Source organism: Cavia porcellus, unplaced genomic scaffold, assembly GCF_034190915.1.
Source record: "Cavia porcellus strain 051 isolate PalLab524CR breed Dunkin Hartley unplaced genomic scaffold, mCavPor4.1 scaffold_7, whole genome shotgun sequence".
NCBI classification, from domain to species: domain Eukaryota; kingdom Metazoa; phylum Chordata; class Mammalia; order Rodentia; family Caviidae; genus Cavia; species Cavia porcellus.
The window spans coordinates 23,265,347-23,287,577 of NW_026947490.1; the positions used below are offsets into that span (position 1 = coordinate 23,265,347).

General features: G+C 57.9%; 2 protein-coding genes across 5 annotated transcripts; one reads left to right on the forward strand and one right to left on the reverse strand.

Moving 5' to 3' along the window:
- Positions 1-9: 9 nt before the first annotated feature.
- On the reverse strand, positions 10-21,309 carry Exoc3l2 (exocyst complex component 3 like 2). 2 transcript variants are annotated; one of them, XM_063252878.1, is made up of 12 exons: positions 21,165-21,309; positions 15,798-16,332; positions 12,540-13,161; positions 10,750-10,861; positions 9,818-9,919; positions 9,599-9,699; positions 9,143-9,253; positions 7,125-7,260; positions 3,871-3,993; positions 3,280-3,435; positions 2,100-2,221; positions 10-679 (listed from the first exon to the last, which is right to left on the reverse strand). In XM_063252878.1, the coding sequence occupies exons 1-12, from the start codon at positions 21,189-21,191 to the stop codon at positions 388-390; spliced, it is 2,439 nt and encodes an 812-aa protein (XP_063108948.1). In that variant the 5' UTR covers positions 21,192-21,309; the 3' UTR covers positions 10-387. The 2 variants fall into 2 exon arrangements, with proteins under 2 accessions (XP_063108948.1, XP_063108949.1); XM_063252879.1 differs by lacking the exon at positions 21,165-21,309 and adding an exon at positions 20,502-20,660.
- LOC134476865 (uncharacterized) lies at positions 11,126-20,525 on the forward strand. 3 transcript variants are annotated; one of them, XM_063252881.1, is made up of 2 exons: positions 11,126-11,493; positions 18,822-20,525. In XM_063252881.1, the coding sequence occupies exon 2, from the start codon at positions 19,359-19,361 to the stop codon at positions 20,523-20,525; it is 1,167 nt and encodes a 388-aa protein (XP_063108951.1). In that variant the 5' UTR covers positions 11,126-11,493; positions 18,822-19,358. The 3 variants fall into 3 exon arrangements, with proteins under 3 accessions (XP_063108951.1, XP_063108950.1, XP_063108952.1); XM_063252880.1 differs by lacking the exon at positions 11,126-11,493 and adding an exon at positions 13,041-13,179; XM_063252882.1 differs by lacking the exon at positions 11,126-11,493 and adding an exon at positions 13,481-13,679.
- Positions 21,310-22,231: the final 922 nt, after the last annotated feature.

The following is a 22,231-nucleotide window of genomic DNA, read 5'->3' on the forward strand; positions in this document are numbered from 1 at the left end:
AGCCCTTCCTAGTGTTAAATAGAAACCTCTTTATTCTAAGTATCGAACGTTCCTTAATACATTGGATCTGGGCCAGACCTTGAGGTGAGGGGGAGGGGGGCTGGGATATTTCTGTCCAGCCTTCCAGAACACCCGCCACCGCCATGGCCACCACCATCTCCACCGCCACCCTGGACCACGGAGAGGGAGGAGCCAGGCACAGTTCTGTGGCCTTGGGAAGTCTCTGCTCCCGCTGGCCTCTGTGTCCTTCTGTAGGGAAATTTGGGGAAGGGCAAGATGAACACTAAGGGTCCTGCCAGGCAAGGCTCTGTGTCCCAGGCACGGAGTCTCGGGGCAGAGGGCATCAGCAGCAAGTTGGAGACACCGAGGCACAGGGCTGGGAGCCGTTCAGCACTGGGCCCGGGGCCTCCGCGGCAACGGGGGCCGAGCACGCAGGGGCAGACAGGCCAAGCTGGGCCTGGCCAGCCGGGAGAGAGGCAGGCGGCCCAGCACCAGAGGGAGGCCAAGGCAGAAGGCCGGGCGAGGCACGGGGATGTCGGCGAAGAAAGCGTGGTCCCGAGAAGGCGGCAGCGCCCCGCCTTCGGACAGCTCCAGGTCCCGGGCCACGGCCAGGATCTCCTGCCGGGCAGCTGTGCTGTGCAGGCCTCGGATGTCAAGCAGGGCTGCCACGTGCTTCCGCCTGGGGACAGAGGACCCGACAGGTGCACGGCAGTCCTGGACCCACCTGAGCCCCTTTGTGCCACGTCTTCCCTCATCCCGGAGCCGGCTGGCCTGCCCGGATCCTCCTCTTACAATCTACTCCAGAGCCTTCCCCTCACCAGCGCTGGACCCTTTGCACCCCAAGTCTCAGCCTGTGATTAAATTACCCTTCAGTCTTCACCCCCAGTTTAGCTCAGTCGTCTCCTGACTTCCGCCTGGGTACCAGCACACCTACAGCACACTACAGCAAAGCCTTGGCCTCCCTCCGCCCTTTCCCACACGGCCCGGCCCGTGGTCACAGCTCAGGCAGAACGTCAACCAGCAGGAATGCCGGCACCCTGGGGACACCGTGGCTCTGAGATCCGGGCCTCCCAGAGGGTGACCCTGTTCCCCTGAATCAGACCTTCAACCACCGCCCCCCTCCCCAAGCCTAGAGCTGCTCCTGCCTCCGTCTCCATGCTGGGGTTTGTCCCCTGGTCTGGCTGCTGTCACCAACACCACCATCAGGCAGGCACAGATGGCAATGCAGGATGATGGTCCAGCATACAGTACTGGCTTTCCAGCCAGCCAGCTGCCTGGGTTCAGATCCCAGCACTGACCCTTGACTAACTGACAGCCACCTGCTGCAGGTGAGTTATTTGCATGTGGTTTCCAAAGTGGCTTGGATTTGACCCCGTAAGAGGTCGGCACACGAGATGCTTATTGACAGCTGGCTGTGATAAAACACACATGCAAGCCCAGCACTCTGAGAGGCTGAGGCAGGAGGATCCAAAGTTCAAACCTAGCCTGGGCAACTTAGTGAGACCGTGTTCCAAAATTTAAAAAAAAAGGAGCTGGGGATGTAGCTCAGGGTGAAGGCTCTGGGGTCAGTCCCCAGTGCTGGGGGAACAGTGCTTATTTAGGATGAAGGGCTTCAGCAGAACTGTCACCAATGACAACGATAAGGAATTCCCCAAGAATCCCACTAAGACATGCTGGTATCCCCGGGGCAGATGAGAAAATTGAGGCTCAGAATGTCACACAGAAAGGAAGCGGCCCTCAAGGGTCTGGATGGTGCCCACCACTGCCCCACTGCATGTGTGCCCCGTGCCCAGCGTGTCCCCACGTCCCCCAGGCTCCCTGCAGGGCCGGCCCTTCCTGCCGGGCAGCCTGTGCCCCCCCTGCCCCAGGCTTCCTGTGACTGCCTGTTTGTTTGTGAGCCCTGGTGGCGGTGGCGGCAGTGGTGGCGGCGGCCGCAGGAGAAGGAGGGAAATCGTATTAATAATGCCCTGGTTGCAGCAGGAAACGGCCGTCAGACACGCTCGCCGCCTACCGCCCTCGCCCAAGAGGCAGGAAACGGGACGGAGGCCAGGACCTTGGAGACCTGGCCGGCAAGCAGTGGGCATCAGGCCAGCTCTCACCTGATGTCAGGGTAGTCGCGCACCAGCACGGCCACCTCCACCTGGATGCTGGGCGTGTCCTCCAGCTGCAGCACCTCGGCCAGGTGTGGCACCACAGCATCCAGCCACGAGGCCTGGGACTCCTGCAGGAGGGTGCAGGACTCAGTCTGTGCTCCGTGCCCTCCCCAAATACCCCTCCACAAGAGGGGGGCCTCTGCCCATCTAGCTCCTGCTGGCCTGTTTCCCTATGAAAAGAGTCAGCTGAACATGTACAATAATCCTGGCACTCTGGGAGACTGAGGCAGGAGGATTCCAAATTCTAGCCCAGCCTGTGCAGTTTAGTGATTTGCTTGCCTCAATAATAACATGACTAGGAATACAGCTGCGTGTGAAGACCCTGGATTAAATTCTTAGTTAAAAAGAAGAAAAGAAGACACTGATTAGAGGTTATCCAGAATCGTCAGGTGCTTGAAGCAAAATCCGTAATATCTTCTTAGTCCTGCAGATAACTGAAGCTAGGCATCCTAAACTCAAAAACTACTGCAAGGTCACAAAATGTGTTGCCATCCTGGGGAACTGGAGAAAGTCTTTGCACTGTGAGCCCTGTCTTAAAACCACACGCAAACCCAGGGTTGTCTCAGAATGTTTCCAAAACAAAGAGGCCAGGGGAGAATGTGAAATAGCCGTACAGCAAGGGCCTTCCGGCCCTCCTGGTTGCAACTGTGTAGCAAAAAGACTTCTCTGTTTCAAGTTTTTGGATCAGGATCCTGAGTGATTGTTACATTTCAGTTTTTTAGGGCATGGGGGGATACTGGTGACTGAACCCAGGTCTTTGCACTGAGCTGCATCTACATCCTGGGCTTGAAGTTGCAGTCCTCCTGCCTCAGCCTTCCAGAATGCAGAGATTACAGGCATGTGCCACCATACCCGTTCTGCATTTAGCTTCAACTATGCTCATAAAAATAACAACTAACATTTATAGGTGGCAGCTTGGCAGGGTACCACCCAAGGGTTACAGCTTGGCTGTAACAGGAATTAAGAGATGGAATCCCCCAACCCCCACAGAGATCTTATTTAGGGGGCTGAATAAAACACCCAGCAGATGCTTTCCTAGAGAGAAAGCAGGATTTTCCGCGCCAAGGGTGGATCAGAGGGTCCTGGGCTGCTGTCCCCCAAAGCCAGAGGGTCAGGTCGCACTCACCAGCCGCCTGAACAGCCGCTGCAGCTGCGCCGCGTCCTCACGAAGTCTCCCTGCCATGCGGCTGCGAGTCCGCGCAGAGCGACAGCGCAGACGCCCGCGGAGCAGAGGCCGCACATACTCCACCAGCGCGCGCCGGTGCAGCTCGGCCACCAGCGTCTGGGGACCCCAGAGGGACGAGAGGGGGAGGTGAGCACTCCTGTGCCCACTACTCGCCCCGCCGGGCCGCAGGCTGACAGGCCGCGCGCAGCCGGTCACAGCCTCCTGTCTCTTCACCTTCTCTCTGGAGGACAGCAGCTGAACCCCAGGGGCTGACGCTCCCCATCCCCAGCCTTCAAGATCAAGAGGGCTTCCAGACTCCCACCCGTGATCCGGTCTACCCAGTGTCGCCCTGACTCTGCCGGCGGATTCCTCCTTCAGGCCGCCAAAGGATGCCCGTTTTAGCCTCCCCCATGGACTCCAGCATGGCCCTGCACCCCAGTTCCCAGGGGCGTGCCCCCCTCCCCGTAGACACCCCCCACACACAAAGTGCACAGGTCTCTGGTTCTGAGGGAGCAGCCGCAGCACGGGCCCCACCTCGGCCCCCCATTGCACCTGGTAAGGTTCGTCCTGCATCCTGCGCAGCGCCAGGGCCTGTGCGCCCAGGGTGCCCACGATGCTGTCCAGCGCCTCGGGGCTGCTCAGCCACTTCCGGCGCATCAACTTGTTGAAGTGCGGCTGGGGAGAGGGGAACACAGAGCACAGCCCGTCACAGCCTCCTGTCTCTTCACCTTCTCTCCGGAGGAGAGCAGCTGAGCCCCAGGGGCTGACCCTGGGGGGGGGGGGGCTCAGGGTCACCGCCCTGCCGTGCCCTGCCCTGCCCTGCCGGGTCTTGCGGCTGGCCCAGTGGAGAAATAAATGGTATCCAGACGGTGAAAATCCACAGCTGGCGGGGGCTGGGACTGCGGAGACCCGGTGAAGGTCACTGCTGGTCAAGTGACAGGAGAGCAAGGAAGCCTCCGATTTTAGATGGACACTTGGGTCTAAAGGCCAGGAAAAGGGTCACTGAGGCAGGCAGGACCATCTGCATAATCCTTCCAGCCGAGTGCAAAGTGAAACCATGGTAACCAAGTTTAGAAATTATTAAGAACTTCAAGACAGTGACAGCAGAGCATTTACCTACCCTGGGCCCTTCTTTTTTGTTTTGTTTTTTCTGTTGTTGTTTTTGTTTTTGTTTTTTTTTTTACAGGCTCTCACTATGCAGTTCAGACTGGCCTTGAACTCACTTTGTAACCCAAGTTGGCCTCAAACTCGCAGTGACCCTCCTGCCTCAGTCTCCCGAGAGCTGGGATCACAGGCGTGAGCAACCACACCTGGCTTCCAACCTTGGGCCTTTTAAAGTACGTGTTAGGGGACTTGGCGACCCAGAAGCCCAGGCTCAGTGTGGGCCCAGACGGGAGCGGGGTGGGCAGGAGGCCCCGCCTCACACCTGCCCTGGCTCCCAGGCCCAGGGAGAGAGCTTGGAGGGAGAAGTGAGACGTGAGAAGACAAGGCTGGAGCCTGCAGGGATTAGCGAGGCGGCTGGCAGAACACAGAGGAGAGGGGAGGAGAGAGGGTCGGAGTCACGGGAGGTGGCAGCCACCCGGGAGGGCGGGACCCGAGAAGAGCCTGCGGGGAGCAAAAGCCACAGCCAGCGCAGCCCTGCACCCACGCAGAGTTCCCCATCCCACGCGGCCCCGGGACCCTTTCCCACACTCGTCCTCACTGCAGTGAGTTTTCAGAACTTCCAAAAATGGGGGTTTTGTTTAAAAAAAAAAAAAGCTGGGCACGAAGTAATCTACAAAATGTTCCCCCTTTTCCAGGCACTGCCCCCCACTGCTGGCCTGACTTCCGGATGCCTGCCTGCGCATGCGCAGAAGCGCCTCAAACCTGCACCCACCTCCTCCGCGGGGTCTGAGCAGGCAAGGCTGGCAGTGCTGTCTGCTCTCCTGCGCTGTCTCTCTGTTTCTCCTTCTGTCCCGGTTGTCTCCCTAATCTCTCTCCTTCTCTCCCTGACTCACCTTATTCCTTCTCCTTCTCTCGCTCTCAACACAGAGTGGTTTATATTCGAGACTAGTTCTAGCCTTGGCCGGGTCTCACTGCCCTGCCTAACCCCAGTCCTGGCTAAACCCAGCCCAGGGTAAACCCATCTCCGAGGCGTGTGGGAAGCATTCAGCAAGTTGAGGTTCTCCCAGTTTCACGCCCTGCGTAAAGGACACGCTAAGTCTGTACCTGATGATATCAAGGAATCGGTGTCCCATTTGTTAGATATAAAATGACTTTGTTAAACACCTGCAATCCCAACGTTGAAGGAGGCCAAGGCAGGATTGCAAATTTGATGCCCACTTGGGCTAAATAATGAGTTTGAGGCTGGCCTGGGCTGCATTTAAGACTTCCCTCCGGGGGGGGGGCTGGGGATTTAGCTCAGCGGCATAAGCGCCTGCCTTGGAAGTAGGCAGTCGTGAGTTCAATCCCTGGTACCAGTAAAAAGGAAAAAGACAAAAAAAAAAAAAAAAAAGACTTCCCTCCGAAAAATGATGTAGTTGGTTATATATGCTTTAAAAAGATTTCTAGCGTGGTGTGGTGGCACATAGCTGTAATCCCAGCACTCGGGAGGCTGAGGCAGGAGGATTGCCAAAAATTCAAGGCCACTCTAGGCTACATAGTGAGTCCAGGCCAGCCTGAACTACATGGTGAGATCTTGTCTCAAAAAACAAAACAACAACAACAAAAAAAGTCTTGTCTTTTGGAGATAGACTGATAAAGGAAATGACAGGATTCTGTGGGGGAAGGCCAGGGGTCGACTCAGTGCAAGCCAAAGGTCCCATCCCCAGAGCCACACAAGAGACAAATAATTGGCAAGGTGGGGGAAGAAGACAAGACAGGCGAGATAACACAGGCTGGCCTGAGCCCTGCATGCGTGGGAGTCGTTGCGTCATTCTGGCTGCTTGGGGTTATGTATGCTTAAAGTTTTCCATAACAAAAAGTTATTTTAGAAAACTTCCACCAATTCCTGCACTTGAAGAGTTACCGTTCCACCAGGAGGACTCAGGTTTTAAATAACATTAAAAAGAGTTGAGGTTACAGCTCAGTGGGAGGGCACGTGCCTAGTGGGCTCCATCACTAGTGCCATGATAAAGACATGAGGACATAGATGGCAGGTGACAGAAAGTGCCATGGGAGATAAACAGCAGAAAGGCAGAAGGAAAGGCCTCCTCGGGCTTCTTTTTTAGAGACAAGTTCTCACTGGGTTGCTCAGGCTGACCCTGAACTGGGCTCAAGCAATCCTCTGCCTCAGCCTCCTGAGTATCTGGAACTACACGTGAATCTGTGTGACGTGGGATGATCAGGGATGGTCTCATTGAGAAAGTGACATTTCATTCACAACGTGAAAGATGTGAGACAGGGACTGAGGGGCATTTGGCAGAAGGACAGTGGCCCAAGAATGGCAGGTGCAAAGGCCTAGGGGCTGCTTGGCTTCAGTGGGTATGCAGGGAGCCGAAGGCTGAGAGGGGGCAGGGCAGGTATGCAGGGCCACAAGAACCAGGACAAGGACTCTGGCTTTTGTTCGGAGGATTCAAAGCAGGGAAAGGGGACCCTGGGCATAGATTTTGGGGACCTCAAGAGGACAAGGCTCCACTCCAGCCTCCACCCACTGATGGCTTTCTGTACTCCCCTTGGCCACCTTCTCTCTCCTTCCTCCTGTGCTCACCCCTGCCCCGTCACCCCTACTCAGCCTTTTTCCCAAACACTGAGACCAGGGCTGAGGAGACTGCAGGGCAGGATGCACCCCCTGTCCCGGGATGGCCCCACCCCAGCCCTTGCCTCACCTGCAGCTCCTGGAACAGCAGGTCGGCCAGAACTCGGTGGCACAGCCGGGTCACACGGTCCAGAGCGCTGGCCGAGGCTTCCCGGGCCGGCTCACTTTCGGGGGGCCCCACCCTGGCCAGCCGTTCTGCCAGAGCTCTGGGGGATCAAAGCAGAGCCAAAAGTCAGGGAACCCAAAGATCTCAGCCCAGCTCCCTGGACCACTGCCCCCTTCCACAGAGATCCGAAAGTGACGAAGGTCACAGGCCTGGGAAGCTATAGAGGCTGGAAAGTGACATGGGAAGGCGGGCCGATGCTGCATGGCTGCAGCCCCAGGACTCAGGTGGCTGAGGCAGAAGAAACCCCACAAGCTCAAGGACATCCTGAACCATACAGTGAGTTCAAGACCAATTTAAATAAACTACGTGGCAAGACGTTGTTTCAAAATAAAGAATTTCAGAGGATGGAGGGGGCGCTCCAGGATTTGCAGGTCAGGGAAGCCGTGGAATGTTCAGGGAAAGGAGGATGTTGAGGGATTGGAGATGTCTGGAGCCCAGGGTTCTGTGGGCTATTGGGAGAGGGGAGGGTCTCCAGGGAGTGGGGGGATGTTGGAAGATGTGGAGATGTCTAGGGGAGTCTAGGGTATTTGGGGGCACACAGGTCTCTGTGTGTGCGTGTGTGCCAGGCGTTGATATCTCTGCACCGAACAACAAGCCCAACCCTTTTAATTTTTTACTGTGGGATAGAGTCTCCATAAATCAATAAATTGCCCAATCTGGGCTGGAATTTTGACCCTCCTGCCACAGCCTCCCAGAGTGCTGAGAATACAGGTGTGCACCTGTATCTCTCTCTCTGTCTCTCTCTCTCCCTGTCTCTCTGTCTCTCTCTGTCTCTCTGTCCCTCTTTCTCTCTCTCTCTCTCTGTCTCTCTGTCTCTCTCTGTCTCTCTGTCTCTCTCTGTCTCTCTGTCTCTCTCTCTGTCTCTCTCTGTCTCTCTCTCTCTCTCTCTCTCTCTCTCTCTCTCTCTTTCTGTCTCTCTCTCTCTCTCTCTCTCTCTGGGGGACTGTGATGAGCCTTTCATTCTGTCTGTGGCTCTCCCCGTAGTCTGCATCTGTGAGATTCTGCCCTGGTCTCTCACTGTTGCGGGGAGGAGCTGTGTTCCCTGGACCCCGCTTCCCCTCACCTAAGGAAGCAGCCTTGGGCCCAGCAGGATGCTAACAGGAGGTGACACGTGTCCTGGAAATGTGGAACCAGTGTCCATCCATTGGGGACTAGTAAACAAATGACAAGCCTGCCAGGCAGCGGACTCCACATGGTTCCAACAGTAAAAGAAATGGGGAATTTTTCTCCGTGGTACGTACTGAGCCCCAGGCTCAGCCTAGAACGTGGATGCTAAGCATAATGGAAACTGTGGACGCTGCTAAGGGGGACAGGGAAGGAGCAGCCACAATGCTCTGTCAAACACAGCCAGCCCTGAGCATCCACAGCCTGAGCATCCACCGTGCTGCCTCTGTGGGCTCCAACCACCACTGACAAAATATTCAGGAAAAACCGCTTCTTTATCAACCATGCATGAATAAATTTGAAAAATGAAATTTAAAATAAATCCATACAAAGACAAAAAGAAAAACAATAATTCTTAGGATCACTGAGTCTGGCTTCTAGATTACTATAATTCTCCTTCCTCGTCCTTCTTATCTCTCTTGGGGTTTTGAGTCAGGGTCTGGCTGTGTAGTCCAGGCTGGCCTTGAACTCACTGTGGAGCCTCAAACTCACTGTGATCCTCCTGCCTCAGCCTCCTGACTGCTGCAATCACAGGTGGGCACCACTACACCTCGTCGCACTTCAATACTCTGATGCCAGTCCTAATCTTCCGTGATGGCACAGCTGTTTCTAGGACTCCGGGATTTCACCGAAGGCTGGCATGTGACAGGCACCTTCCCTGCTTCAGTTCTGTGATCCCCGCCCAGGAACCAACACCCCAATTCGGCTGCTCCCCTGCACCTCCTCAATGCAAGGGGGTTGCCTGTTGGTGCTCTTACCTCAGGGGGGGCCCGCAGTTGACCAGTGCGATGGTCCTGCTGATGTAGGTGTCAGATGGCAACTCCCGGATTCCTGGGTTCTCGTGGAATCGCTCCACGCGCTGCTGGAAGCTGGTGGAGGGGAAGGGACAGCTGGCAGGGTCCACACACTCCCCCACACACACCTCTACCTAGTTTTTTTCCTAGTACTGGGTGAAGTTGAACCCAAGGCACTGAGCTACATCCCCAGCCCTTTCAAAAACAATTTTTTTTTCTATTTTGTGATGTTCTCAGAAGGTCACTTAACTGCCCAGGCTAAGCTCGGTCTTGCAGTCCTGCCTCAGCCTCCCAGGTGCTGGGGGTCCAGGCTCGGGCCACGGTGCCCGGGTCCTGCTCGCCCTACCCTGATGCCCCCTCACCTCTCTGGCAGACCCTAGTCCCTGATACCCAACCCCCCCAGTGCCCCTCTGCCCGTACCTCTGCAGGAACTCCGCCAGCCCCCCCAGGCAGCAGTGTGCCATGCGCTCCCCTAACTCCTGGCTGATGCGGGGTGCTCGCTCCGTGTGCTCCTCCAGCAGCTGCACAGGGCAGGGGACAGGAGGTGAGGTATGGTGGGCTCCCAGTCCCATCAGGCCCGCTCCACCCCGCCCCATCCCCTCCTGGCCAGCAGGTCTCCCTTTACCCTCCACCTCCTACCTCACACACATCTTGGGCCAGGCTGCCTGGCCGGTCCTCCAGGTCCCCCCAGTGTTCCTCGTCCTCCTGCAGCACCCGAAGCAGGGCTGCCCGAGTCTGAGCCTGGAGGGAGAAGGAAGGCAGGCAGCATCAGGGCTGCGTGGGGTCTTTCTCCCTTTCTCCTGCCAGGATCCCCCCCCCCCGTCCAAAGTCCCCTAGCGGTCTAGGTTGTCCCTGACATGACACTATGACACTGAGAGACCAAAGCAGCAGCCCCTGGGTGCTCCTGAGTCTAGGGTTGGAGGCTTCCTCCGTCTAACAGCCACGGACTGGAAAGGTCTGCATCTCATGGCCGAATGATGCCAGACCCTGCCCCTAGGTCCTGCTGAACGACCAGTTTAAGATCATCAGATTCTGGGATAGGAGAACAGCAAAGGTTCAGGCATCTCTGATGCTCCGACCCAAGGGGTGGTCTTCAGTTCAGCAGTGTGTTGAGCTTATGCGTGTTCAATTTTCCAGGTTCTGGAGCAGCAAGGCCCAACACTCAGGAAATGCCACTGTAGCCCAGTGGGGCATGGTGAGCGAGCCACTCTGCTCAGGCATGACTGTGCCCATTCTGATGTCAAACATGTTTACTCTCAGCCCCTTGGGGGCAGATTTGCTTGAGGCTGATGCTGGGAGAGTTTGCACTGTGACTAGGTTCTCCTGCTCTAAGGGACCTTGACCAAGCATCCCTACTCCCCAGGGACAAGTGCTTGGGGTGCAACATGGGATACAGAAGTGACCAGTCTGGGTTCCTATGGTTCTGGCCTTTGGACAGAACTTAGAAGCTCACAGAGGGAAAGGGACAGAAAAATAGTGAAAAGAGGAGAGGGCCCCCCAAAACCACAGTGAGCCTTCTCGCTCTACAGATCACCTCTTGACCCCAAATCACAATGCTGAGTCCCAGGTACCTTGACATCTGTGACGCATTCATCCTCCAGACCCCGAAGAGTGCCAGGAGACAGAAGGGGTCCCAGCTCCCCATTCTCCAGAGCGACCATGTCCACCAGTCCTAGTACCTCCCTGGGGGAGGGGGTGAAAGACAAGGGAGGTCTTGAGGGAGGACTGGGTGATGGGACACATCCTTGTGCCCTCACACCCACTGTTTATCACCCTGGGCCACTCCCTTCCTCTCTCTGGGCCAGCTTTGCTCATCTGAGTGGAAATCTTTGGAATGGTGGCTCCCCTGGTTCCAGCTTTCTGAGTCACCTGATGGATGGTGTCCGGGCAAGACTTCAGGGTCAAGTTCAGTCTTGGTGATCTGACAGAAGGGACGCACCCATGACTGTCTTCCCCAGACAGAACTCCCTTCTGCCTCTGCTCCTCTGCCTTGGTGCCTCCCACCTTGTGCGGCCCCCATACTCTTCCTCTGCCTCTGTATACCTGAGCTGGGCACCCCTGTGCCTCCCAACCCTCACCCCACATTTGCCCATCATATCTGCTCCATCAGAAATGCCATCTCCTCACAAGTTGAACTCAACCCTGTCAAACAGCTCCAGGAAGCTGTCCAGACTCCCTGGCCTGCCTCCTCCTCTGCTGGATGGACCAACATCCTCAGTGACATGTGTGCCCCAATGGATCTATGGGGCTGGAGTTTTCCTGGTGACAACATCCTGACTTTGGTGGAGGAACCACCCATCCCCAGGCTCGCCAAGGTATGGTTCGGGTGTGGCCAAGCCCCTTGTTCCTGGAGTGGACCTGGGATCCAGGGGCAAGCTAGTCACCCCGTCCTGTTCACCAGTCACAGGAGGGGTATGTTTTAGGGTTAGAGGTTCCATAGATTCCAACCCTGGAAAGTCAAGGACCCAGAGGTTCTGGATGCTGCAATTACAGCATCTGAGGAGTCCACAGTGCAATGGTACTAAAACCAGAAGGGGCAGCAGGGTCAGGGCCTAGGACCCAAAGAGGTCAAGAGTCTGTGGGGGAATTGAAGGCCAGCTGGCATTTAGGGTCTAGAGCTGAAAGAATCATAAAGCCACCGTTTTAAGGTTGAAAGCATTAACAGCACTAATGCCCGTAGGTCCAGAGACAGAGCAGGGTAAGAGCTCAGGAGTTCTGAGGCTCAGCAATACCAAGGTTGAGCGTTAGCAGGACAGAGGTCCTAGCAGGGTCCTAACTCTAGGACAGGAGGTGGACATGCAGACTCTAGTTATGTGAAACCCTTGGTCTCCACCAAATGGGTCCACAGCACACAGCTGCCAAGACGGCCCCGGTGAACAGTGCTGAGATTTTGTTTGTTGGCTGGTTGTTTTTTATTGGGTGCTGAGATTTTAGAAGTGAGAGAATCAGTGGAGTCAGTGGTTCTAGGGCCGGAAGGGTAGAGAGTGCTACAGTTGGAAGACTCAGACTCTAAGATGGGAACTGTCTAATGCTCAGGTTCTAGATGCGGGGCAGGGGGATCCATGTGGCTCCGGAAATGGGAGGGTGAGCTGTGCTTAGAAACCAGAATTGCGGGTGCAGATAAGGCCGAGGTTCTGGGCCTGGAATACCCCTGAGGTTCTCTTAACTAGGTGGCAGTGGCCAGCACTGTGATTCGAGGGCTGTGACTATCACCCGTGCACTCACAGGACCGTTAAGGTCAAATAGAGTCAAGGTTCCGGGCCCCAAGGGTGGGCAGTTTCAGGGTTCCTGGGGTCTGCAGCGCTTGGGCTAGGGGTGAGGCTGGGGGCTCGAAGACCTGCCAGCAGCGGTCCCCGCTCACCTGGGGTACACTTGGTTGTGCCAGTACAGCAGCGCATAGCGGTCGGCCAGCGGCAGCCTGCGGCGGGCGGAGGCCCCCAGCCACTCGGCCAGCGCGCTGTGGTAGCCGCGCAGGTAGACGCCGAAGGCGCCCAGGCCGGCGGGGTAGGCGGGGGCCAGGCGGCCACGCACCACAGCCATGTCCTCCAGCAGCCGCGCGCGCAGCGCCTCCAGCTGCCCCGCCAGGCCCCCCGGCGCCCCGGGCGCAGCGGCTTCCAGGCGCTCGCGTGCCGCGCGCGCCACCGCCTCGGCCCAGCGCGCGCGCAGCTTGCGGGCCGCCCCGGGGCCCCGGCGCCCGTCGGCAGCCTCCTCCTGCACCAGCACCTGGCCCAGCTGCGCCACGGCGCCTGCGCCCGCGCCCTCTCCGGGCCCGGGCCCCGCCAGCGTCTCGCGCACCAGCGCCCACAGCTCGCGCTGCAGGGCCTCGTACAGCAGCGCCACGTCGCGCGCCCGGCGGCCCTCGGCCTGGGGGGGCCCCGGGGCGCCGCCGCCCGACGACGCCAGCTCCTCGGCCTCCAGCTCCAGGATGTGCTCGTCGGCGCGCGCCAGCTCGCGCTGCTGGATCAGGCTCAGGATCTCCAGCACTGCGGGGCGAGGCGAGGGTCAGCGCGGGCACCCCAGAGGGCACGGGCAGGGGAGAGTGGGAGGGTCACGGGATCAGGGCTGGGATCGGGCCGGGGACCCCAGGGAGAGAGGCGCAAGCGGAAAGAGGAGTCGAGGAGGGGTGCAGAGAAGAGAAGGGGGCAGGCGAGGGGGTGAGAGATGGGGAAGCTGAGGGCAGGTGACGGGGGCGGCAAGGCCAGGCGTGGGAGGGGAGTACGGGAGGGGACGTCCGAGCCAGAGGGGTGGAGGTGCGGGCAGGAGAGGGGAGGGAAGAACAGGGACGGCACAGGAGCTGGGGAGAGGCCGAGTAGGAGGCAGAGGCCAGCTGCTGCCGAGCAGGTGTCGGGACAGGGAGCAGGTGGGGGCACACGGCCTGGGGCTGGGGACTAAGTTAGGGTTAGGGAGTCGGGATAGCGGCACGAGCGGTGAGAAGAAGCAAGCAGGTGGGGTTCCAGGAGAGGAAGCTGCAGAGGCTGAGGCCGAGGGGGAGATCGGCCAGGTGAGGGAAGAGCGGGACCCTGGTGGGGGTGGGAGGCCAGAGATGGGGTCTAGGGTGGGATGGCGACAGCGGGGAGCTGGCGCTCGGGGAGGTCGGGCTGACCCGGAAAGGGACTTTGGGGTTGGGGAGGCCACAGCAAAGGCAGAAGGAGGGTCCCACGGCCCAGCGTTACCCTTGACACCTCCCCCGCCGCTTCCTCCCTGGCAGAGAGACTGTTTCCTGGCCAGCGCTATTTCTGCCCATCCGTTTCCAGAAGGCGGGGGTTCCAGTCACCCCCTCCTCACCTCCCCGAAGTGCCCTCCCAGTCCCTCGGGACCTGGAGCTGAAATAGCCTCTGGCCAGGATGTGGAGGGCATCAGAGGACAGAGGGGGTCCTGGAGGTGCCTGGGTCACCGGCTGCAAGGTGGGGGTTGGGACCGGGCTGGGGTGAGGGTGGTGTTTTGGAGATGCGGATAGGGCCAGGGTGGCGAGGGATGAGGTTGGTCGGGGACTAAGTTGAGTTGGCGACGTGCGGGGGTGATGCGTTTAGGTGACAGTGGAGGATGGGAAGGAGGCAGAGACTGGCGAGTGTGAGGCCACCCTCGCCCTCAGGGGTCGAGGTGGGAAGGGGGTAGGGCCTGCGGATTTGGACGGCGGGACTACAAGGGGGGAGGGGCTGAGCCCGGGAAGGAGCAGGATGGGACTAGGAGGGGGTGAGGGGGTCAAAGGTGGGTGCTGAGCCTGCCTGGGCTGGGGGGAGGAGTGAGACCAAAGGGGAGGGCATCGCTGGAGATAGGAGAAGCCTTCACAGAGCCAGGCACAGGTGGCCACGAGAGCCAGGTGGGTGGGGAGGAGCATGTGTGTGTCCCAGGACAGAGACTGAGGACAAGGTTGGGGTCCCTGTGGCGTAGGACAGAAAGGGCATTGAGGAGGACACTGAGGTGTGAAGTAGGAATGGCGTTAAGAATGGAGATGGGAGCTGGGCATGATTGCACACGCCTGTGATCCCAGCACTCTGGGAGGCTGAGGCAGGACGATCCGGGAGAGTTGAGGCCAGCCTGAACTGCATAGCAAGGTCCCTTCTCAAACCCCTCTCCCGCAAAAAAAAAAAAGAATGGAAATGGGATGGTGGTATAGGTTGAACTGTATCCCTCCCCCCAAAATATGTGAAGTTTGAACTTGCCAAATTTAGAATCTGATCCTAAGTAGGAGATACAGATCATAGGGTCATAAGCCTTAAACCAGGAAGTCCCATGTTCTTATAAAAAGGGGGAAGCGAGGTACAGAGACAGACACACACAGAAGATGGCATGAAGAGACCCTGGACAGTGCCACTGGAAGATGAAGGCTCAGAGTGATTCATCTACAAGCCAAGGAACATCAGTGCTAGCTGGCAAGCCGGGCATGGTGGTGCACTGTGGTCAGCACTTGAGAGGCTGAGGCAGGAGGATCCCCGTGAGTTTGAGGCCAACTTGAGCCATACAGTGAGTTCAAGGCCAGCCTGAACTACACAGTGAGACCTTGTCTCAACCAAAATGTAAGCAGCCCAGTGGGGACCCCTTCTGTTTCTCAGACAGAGACTCTCTTTCCCCGGTACGTATGTTCTGCTCTTAAAATATAAATAAATAAAATAAAGAGAAAGAAAACATGGCTGGCAGGCCACCAGAAGCATGAATAGAGGGACAGCTGACTTCAGGCTGCTGAATCAGTGGACAACACCTTCTGCTGTCCTAAGCCACCCCTTTAGGTACCTTTGTCACAGCCACCTAGGAAACCCAGCGGGGGGTGCCAGGCTGGGGGGGGGGGCGTCCAGCCCACAGGTGAAGTTCAGGGTGCGGGCCAGGGCTGGGCCTAGGACTGGGAGAGACTGAGGGTTCACAGTGGGACAGAGAAGGACTGGAGATGGAGGAGGAGATTGGGGCTGGAGCTCGAGATTGAAAGTGGGCGCCAGAAGTGGACAGAAGGGCATGGCTGGTGGGGCCGCACAGGGAGTTGAGTTCCAAATCCTGGGGGTCACATTGGAGTTTCACCTGGTGTTGGGCACACAGGTGAATGCACAGTGCAGGGGCTGGATGGGTGCCTGGTGGGGACAGAACCAGCGCTGTGACTCCTCCCGGCTGGGTCAGGGCCCTCACTCACCTGACAGTGGCTCCTTCATCTTCAGGGGCTCTGGGACCTTGGGTGGGGGCTCAGGAGCGGCCTCACCAGCAGGCACCACCCTCTCTGCCAGGGATGCACGCCGGGGCTTGGGCCCCCGCCCCAGCCGCAGGAAGGCCAGTCTCCGAGCCGCGGTATCCCCGGCCTCCTCGTCCCCGTGGGCCCGGGTCCCCTGAAAGCGGGCCAGCAGGCCGAAGTCTGCGGAGCTCCTCCGAATCCCTGGGCCCAGCACTCGGCCCAGGAAAGAGCGGGGTTGCCCATCCCCTGGGCTGTCTGTGCGTCGGCCTGTGGTCCAGCCCAGCCTGAAGGGGCCCAGGCCTGCCAGCTTCTCCAGGGTGGCTCGGCGGTGACAGGATGTTCCATTGGGCAGGGGTCCCAGTTCCCCGTGCTCTTCCTCCAGCCCTGGAGCTTCCTCAAAGGGGTTCCGAGATGACCTCAGGGGCAGAGTCCCTGCCCGGGGCACCTTAGAATCTGTCACCCTCAGGCTCTTCGGGATGGGCATTTTGCAGGTGGGCACCTGGGGGAAAAGAGACCATCAGTGGTGTGAGGGTGGTGGCTCTGCACTGTGGGCACTGGTCTGAGCGCCTAGGAACCCCTTCCCAGTATCCCCATCATCCTGCAAGGGGGCAGCTGCTGTCACCTCCCGTTCGTGTGGCACTGGAGACTGAACTCAGGGCTTTTTTATATGACGCCAGTCTTGCTCAATTGTCCTCCAAGCTTGAACTTCCAGTCCTCCTGCCTCAGTCTCCCGGAGCGCTAGGGTTACAGGTGCACACCATTGCACTGGCCATCACCATCGCCATCGCCATCGCCGTCACACTCGCTTCTTATCCCCGCTTTGCAGATGAGCACATGGGGACCAGGAAGGGCACCAGCATTTGTCTAAGGCCCCAGCATGGCACAGGAGCACAGCTAGGATTTGCAGCCAGACCCATGATTCCGGAGGAGCCGGGATTCTTCCCTGAGCTGAGCCCCACCCCATTACTCCCCACCACGGTCCACCACTGCGTAGCGCCTCTCTGTGTGCCCAGAGTATTAGTGACCACAGTCGATTGTGAAGAAATTGCCTCAGAGAGGAGGAGGCTGCTGGGAGGTGGCACAGCACACTAGGGGCAGACGCCACCTCCTAGCAAACACCTGCCTTTGCCCCATTGTCCCTATCCAGCTGATTCCCTCTCCCCTCTATCCCTCTCCTCTTTCACCCCAGCAGCAGAAGCCCAGTGAGCTGGGATGGAGAGGAGGATGGTGAGGGCCAGGGCAGGATGTTTCCTTTGGGTACCGGGAATCGAACTCGGGACCTTGACTTGCCAGGCAGGCAGGCGCTTATGCCACTGGGCTATATTCCTGGCCCTGGGGTTCCCTTTTGGTGGGATGAGGATTTCTGGAACTAGGTAGAGCTAGTTGGTGCCTTTGTAAGCATACTAAACACCATTGAAGTGCACGCTTCCGAAGGTTTGCGATGGTGGATTTTGTTACGTGTATTTTACCAAAATGCAAACAAATCAAAACCCCTACCAAGTCTACGGCCCACTTCTTTCTCTCTCCAACCATTGGTCCTGTCTTTCCTCCCTTTCCCTAGTGCCTAACCCCGACTGACCCCTGCGTATTCCCCTGCTTACCTCCTCTCTTGTCTCCAGCCCCTTCAGTCCTGTCCCCTTTACTCCACCTTTGAAGACTTCAATATAGCTCCTCCTGTCCTCCTGAGCCTCCCATGGCTCCCTAGGGCCCTTGGACACAAAGCTCAGGGCTCTCATCACAGCCCACGCGACCTGGGAGCTGTGCACCTCACCAGTTCTATCCCGCTGCCCCTCCTTCTGCCTCCAGGCTCCTCTGGGTTTTATGCCCCCCACAACCCCAACTAGGGATTGTTTTGTTTTTTATTTTGACACAGGGATTCACTAAGTTACTAAGTTGTTCAGGCTGAGTTTAAACGTGTGACCCTCTGGCCTCAGCCTCCCAGAGTGCTGGGATCACAGGTATGCACCGCCACACCCAGCTTGCCTGTCTTTGTAAGCAGAAGCCCGTTCTTTGGATTTGGGGACTCAGTCCCAGTGCGCCCTCCTCCAGGAAGCCCTCCCTGACCCTTCCAGGAGTCCTGGGCTCTCCCACCCCAGCCCTGCCTACTCTAGGTCATCTCTATCCTGGGACAGGTCTGTGTCCCACACCAGCATGGGAGCCCAAGAGGGCAGGGCTGGCGCTGTCTCAGCCACTGTTGTGTCCCTGGTTCCAAGCTCAGGACAGGCTCTCTGAGATGGGTGCTAAACAGGAAACAAAGGAAGGAAGGGGCCAGACAGTCCATTCCTTGGGTGGGGAGGAGGGCCAGTGGGTCCTGGGAGAGGTCACCAGGGAGCAGATCACACAGGACCCAAACCCCACAGCAGGCTTGGCTTTCTCCTGAGGCCACTGGAGGGCTGCGTTTGTTTATTAGTTTGCTTGAGGGCTGGGGATGTAGCTCAGCAGGCAAAGCGCCTGCCTATTTGTCTGTTTGTCTGTCTGCTTCGGTGCTGGGGATCAAACCAGGAACTCTAGTACTGAGCTACACCCCCAGACCTACTTCATTTTAAAAAAAGCAGTCCTCTACGCTGAGTGTGGTGGTGCACCCCTGTAATCTTAGCCCTTGGGCTGAGGCAGGAGGATCACAAATTCAAGCCCAGCCTGGGCAATTTAGTGAAAACAGAAACGAAAGTGTTGGGGATGTGGCTCAGTGCAGAGGCCCTGGGTTCAAACCTCTGCATCACCAAAAACCAACAGCGGATTGTCATGGGGCTCGCCTGTAATCCCAGCACTCGGGAAGCTGAGGCAGGAGCATTGCCACAAGTTTGAGGCTCCACAGTGAATTCAAGACCAGTCTGAGCTTCATAGCAGACAGCCTGACTACAAACAACCAAAAAAATAAACAGAGAGTGGGCAGTACACACCCCAGCTCTTATAATCCTAGCTGTTGCTGATGCAAAACTTTGCACTACATGCTTTTCTCCTGTTTCTTTTGTTTTGTGTACACTTCAGATGTACTGCAGCGCCCTGACGCCTCCCCCATCCCACAGCATGCAGCTTTATTCCAAGGGAACAGGCCTCTGCACCGTGCTGGCCACGTACCCAGCAGCTCCGCAGCCCCTGCCTGCATCGACTGGGTCCAGAGATGACGGACTGACCCATGTAGCTTCAGACTCTCCGTAAATGGTAGCATGGCAGCTTGACTTTTTTCTTTTTCCTTCTGCTCAATTGTGAACTTGTGAAATTTACCTATGTCAGTCTGTATGGCTCCGGTTGGTTTGTTTTATGGGCTGCATAGTATTCCCCTGTGTGACTAGGGTAAAACTGAGTAAATAAAATGTCCGAGGCTCACTGGGAGCCACAGGCTGGGCAGGTGAGGGCCAGGCCAGGGCAGTGTCTGAGGCTGAGTGAGGGCTGGAGCTGGCATCAAGAGCACCTCCTTCTGGAGCGACGCACCCCCTTTTTACCCATTTCAAGCTATACGCATCAGCTGTTGCTTCTCAGCCCTTCTGTTTCTAGAAACACCCTCTGACCCTCTCTCCAGTCGCCATGGTCCCCTGCTCCCCAGGGAGGCAGTCACCGGGGCAGCTCTTGCCTGTAGCTCCCCTCCACCTGTGGCTGTGTGTAGTCCTCACCCCCCCAACCCACACGCACCACGCTGTTCACACGCTGAATTTTCTGGCTTTGTCTCCCGACTTCCACAGGCCTCATCCTGCGAAGGACTCCTATGTCCCCCCAAAACTGTCACCACCCCACACCCCCTTCATTGAAAGCTCCAGTTTCCCTTCCACCGAAGCCCCTGCTGCCCAAGTTGGATATGCCACTTCCTCGAGCAGCCCCAGACATCCCCCCAATACACCCGATACCCCCAAACCATGCCCAGTGCTCCCCAAACCTGGCAGGAGCATTTGCCCCAAAGTGGCCCCGACCTCTTTCCCCTTCCTGGCTCCAGCACTCCCCTTGCAAGCTGCCCGCACATCCTGCCCCTCCAGTGCCCTCTCTGCCTCCCAGCGTCGGCCCCTGACTCACTTCCAGGAGCTCCTCACGCCCCTGCGCGGCGCCCCCCCAGGATGTCTCGGCTCCCCGCGCCTCCTCGCGCCTCCCCCCGCGGCCCCTCCTCCCCTTCCTCGCGGCTGCCAGCCTCCCTCCGCACAGTCTGGCCCCTCGCAGTCCCCAGCATCTGTACCCAAACGGTCCCTAGAAACTGCCTGTCCCCAAACGACTCCAGCCGGTACAGCCCCAACCTGGTCCTCACTCCGAGGAACACATCCCGTCCCCAGCCGGGCCCTGTCCAGCTCACGGCGGCCTCCAGTCCCAGCCTTGCCCAGCACCGTCCCTGAGACCCCAGCTCTGCGTCTGCACCCAGCTCTCAGGATGGAGCCAGCACTGGGTCCCTGCGGGCTCAGCTTTCCCAGCTGGATGCCCTGTCTCCCACTGTTCTGTGCCGTCCATAGTCCAAAGCCCCCCAGAGAGCCCCCCTACACTTGGCTGCTCCCCTGCACCGGCCTCGTGCTCCCACCTGCTGCTCCTGCCTGCCCTGGCACCAGCTGCGCCCCCAGGTGCCAGATGCAGCTTCTCCACTGCCCTGTCCGCCCCGTGCCTCCCGGGAGCCGGACTCAGGTCCCTGGGCCTCTTTTCCAAGGGGGTCTGGGTGTGAATCCTCCCGCCCGCCGCCTGCCGCAGCACACTCACCGCCTGTCTCTCTGTCCCCACTGAGGTCCTGTCCCCAGCCTACTTGGGCCAGGACTGCAGCGAGCTTGGGTCTGAGGAGGGAGGGCTTGGAGGAGCACAATTTCCTGTCAGGAAACCCCTCCCTCTCTGGGGCCAGGGGCGGGAAGGACTCATTATCTGTCTGCCCTTTGGGGCAGCCTGCGGTTGGGCTGGGTAGGACAAGGCCCACAGCGCTCCCCACCCTGCTCCAGGCCGGAATCGGCACCCGCCCCTGCCGGCTCTTCACGCCTTGAGAGGTGACAACGCCATCCTGGGAACCCCGGGCAAACACCCCTGCTGGACAGCAGCCCAGAACGGCCAGCAGCGCCAGGCTGAGACCTCCAGAGGGGTCTTCGGAGGAGCGCAGCTCTTTGCAGGGCCCTGCGTTGGAGATGAGACTTGGAAAGCCCGCTGGTTCAGAGGCTGGGGACCCAGAGGGAGTGAAAGAGGGCCGCAAGAAACCCTAAAAGCTCCGCTGGCCCCCCTTCTTTATCATTGCCAGGTCAGCACCATCATCTCCTCGCCCCACTGCTCACCGCCAGTTCCTTTCCAGCACCTTCTACAGCTTGAAATGACCAGGGGCTGTGTTTAACCCTCGCAAAGGGCCTCTGACTCTCCCGCTCCCAGGTCTGGCTCACCCATTACCTTAGCTCCAGGGGCAGTCCAGCCCATAGCAGGTGTTCAGTAAAGCCCTATGCACAGCTGGTCATACTGAGCACACCTGTGATTTTGGGAGGCTGAGGAAGGAGGATTTCAAATTTGAACTCAGCCTGGACAATTTAGTGACTTGGGGAGACTGTCTCCAAAAAAAAAAAAAAAGACTGAACACGTCCTGCCAGGGTGTAGCTGGTGATGCGGGAGGAAGCGGAGTGTGGCCGAGGCTGGGCATGTGGGGACGAGGTGGCAGCACTGGACGTGGGGGTTAGGATCACTTTAAAAGCTGGGTTTAGGCTCACAAGGCCCTTTGGGGTCCAGGCACAGCCTGTGTCCAGCCTGGATCTGGATTGCTGGCCCAGTAGCTGTGGGAACTAAGGCCAGAGGCTGAGGCCAGGAAATAAGTGGGTCAGGTTGTGCAAGGTCTGAAGGCCCCGGGGCCAAATCCTCAGGACAATGGGCCGTGGGGAGGGAGCTCCACAGTCTGGCCAGATGGGAGAGAGCAGGGCTGGCCTCAGCCTCCCCAGCAGTCTCTGGGGCACACTGGGCGCCCAGTGTGCTGTGACCAGTGACCAGTAACACTCAGCGCTGGGTGTAGGTACTCCGGGTGCACAGAGCTACATTCCCAGCTCTTTCTATTTATTTGCTCTGTTTCATTTTGCTTTTTTTGGAGATGAGGTCCTGATGTGTAGTTCTGACCTCGAAATCACCACGTAGCCCAGGCTGGCCTTGAGTTTGTAGTGATCTTCCTGACTCTGCCTCTAGAGTGTTGAGATTACAGATGTGCAAAACCATGCCTTGACATCGATATACACGCACCCATGTTTATAGCAGCACAATTTGTAACAGCCAGATCTTGGAAATAACCCAAGTGCCTGTCAACTGAGGAATGGATAAAAAAAGAGGTGGTATTTTTCTACAGTGGAGTACTACTCAGCCCTAAAGAATAAACTGGAGACTTTTATAGGCAAATAAATGCAACTTGAGACTATACTCATAAGTGAAATAAATAAGACACATGTGTAAACATTGCATTGTCTCATAAGTGTGAGAAGCTG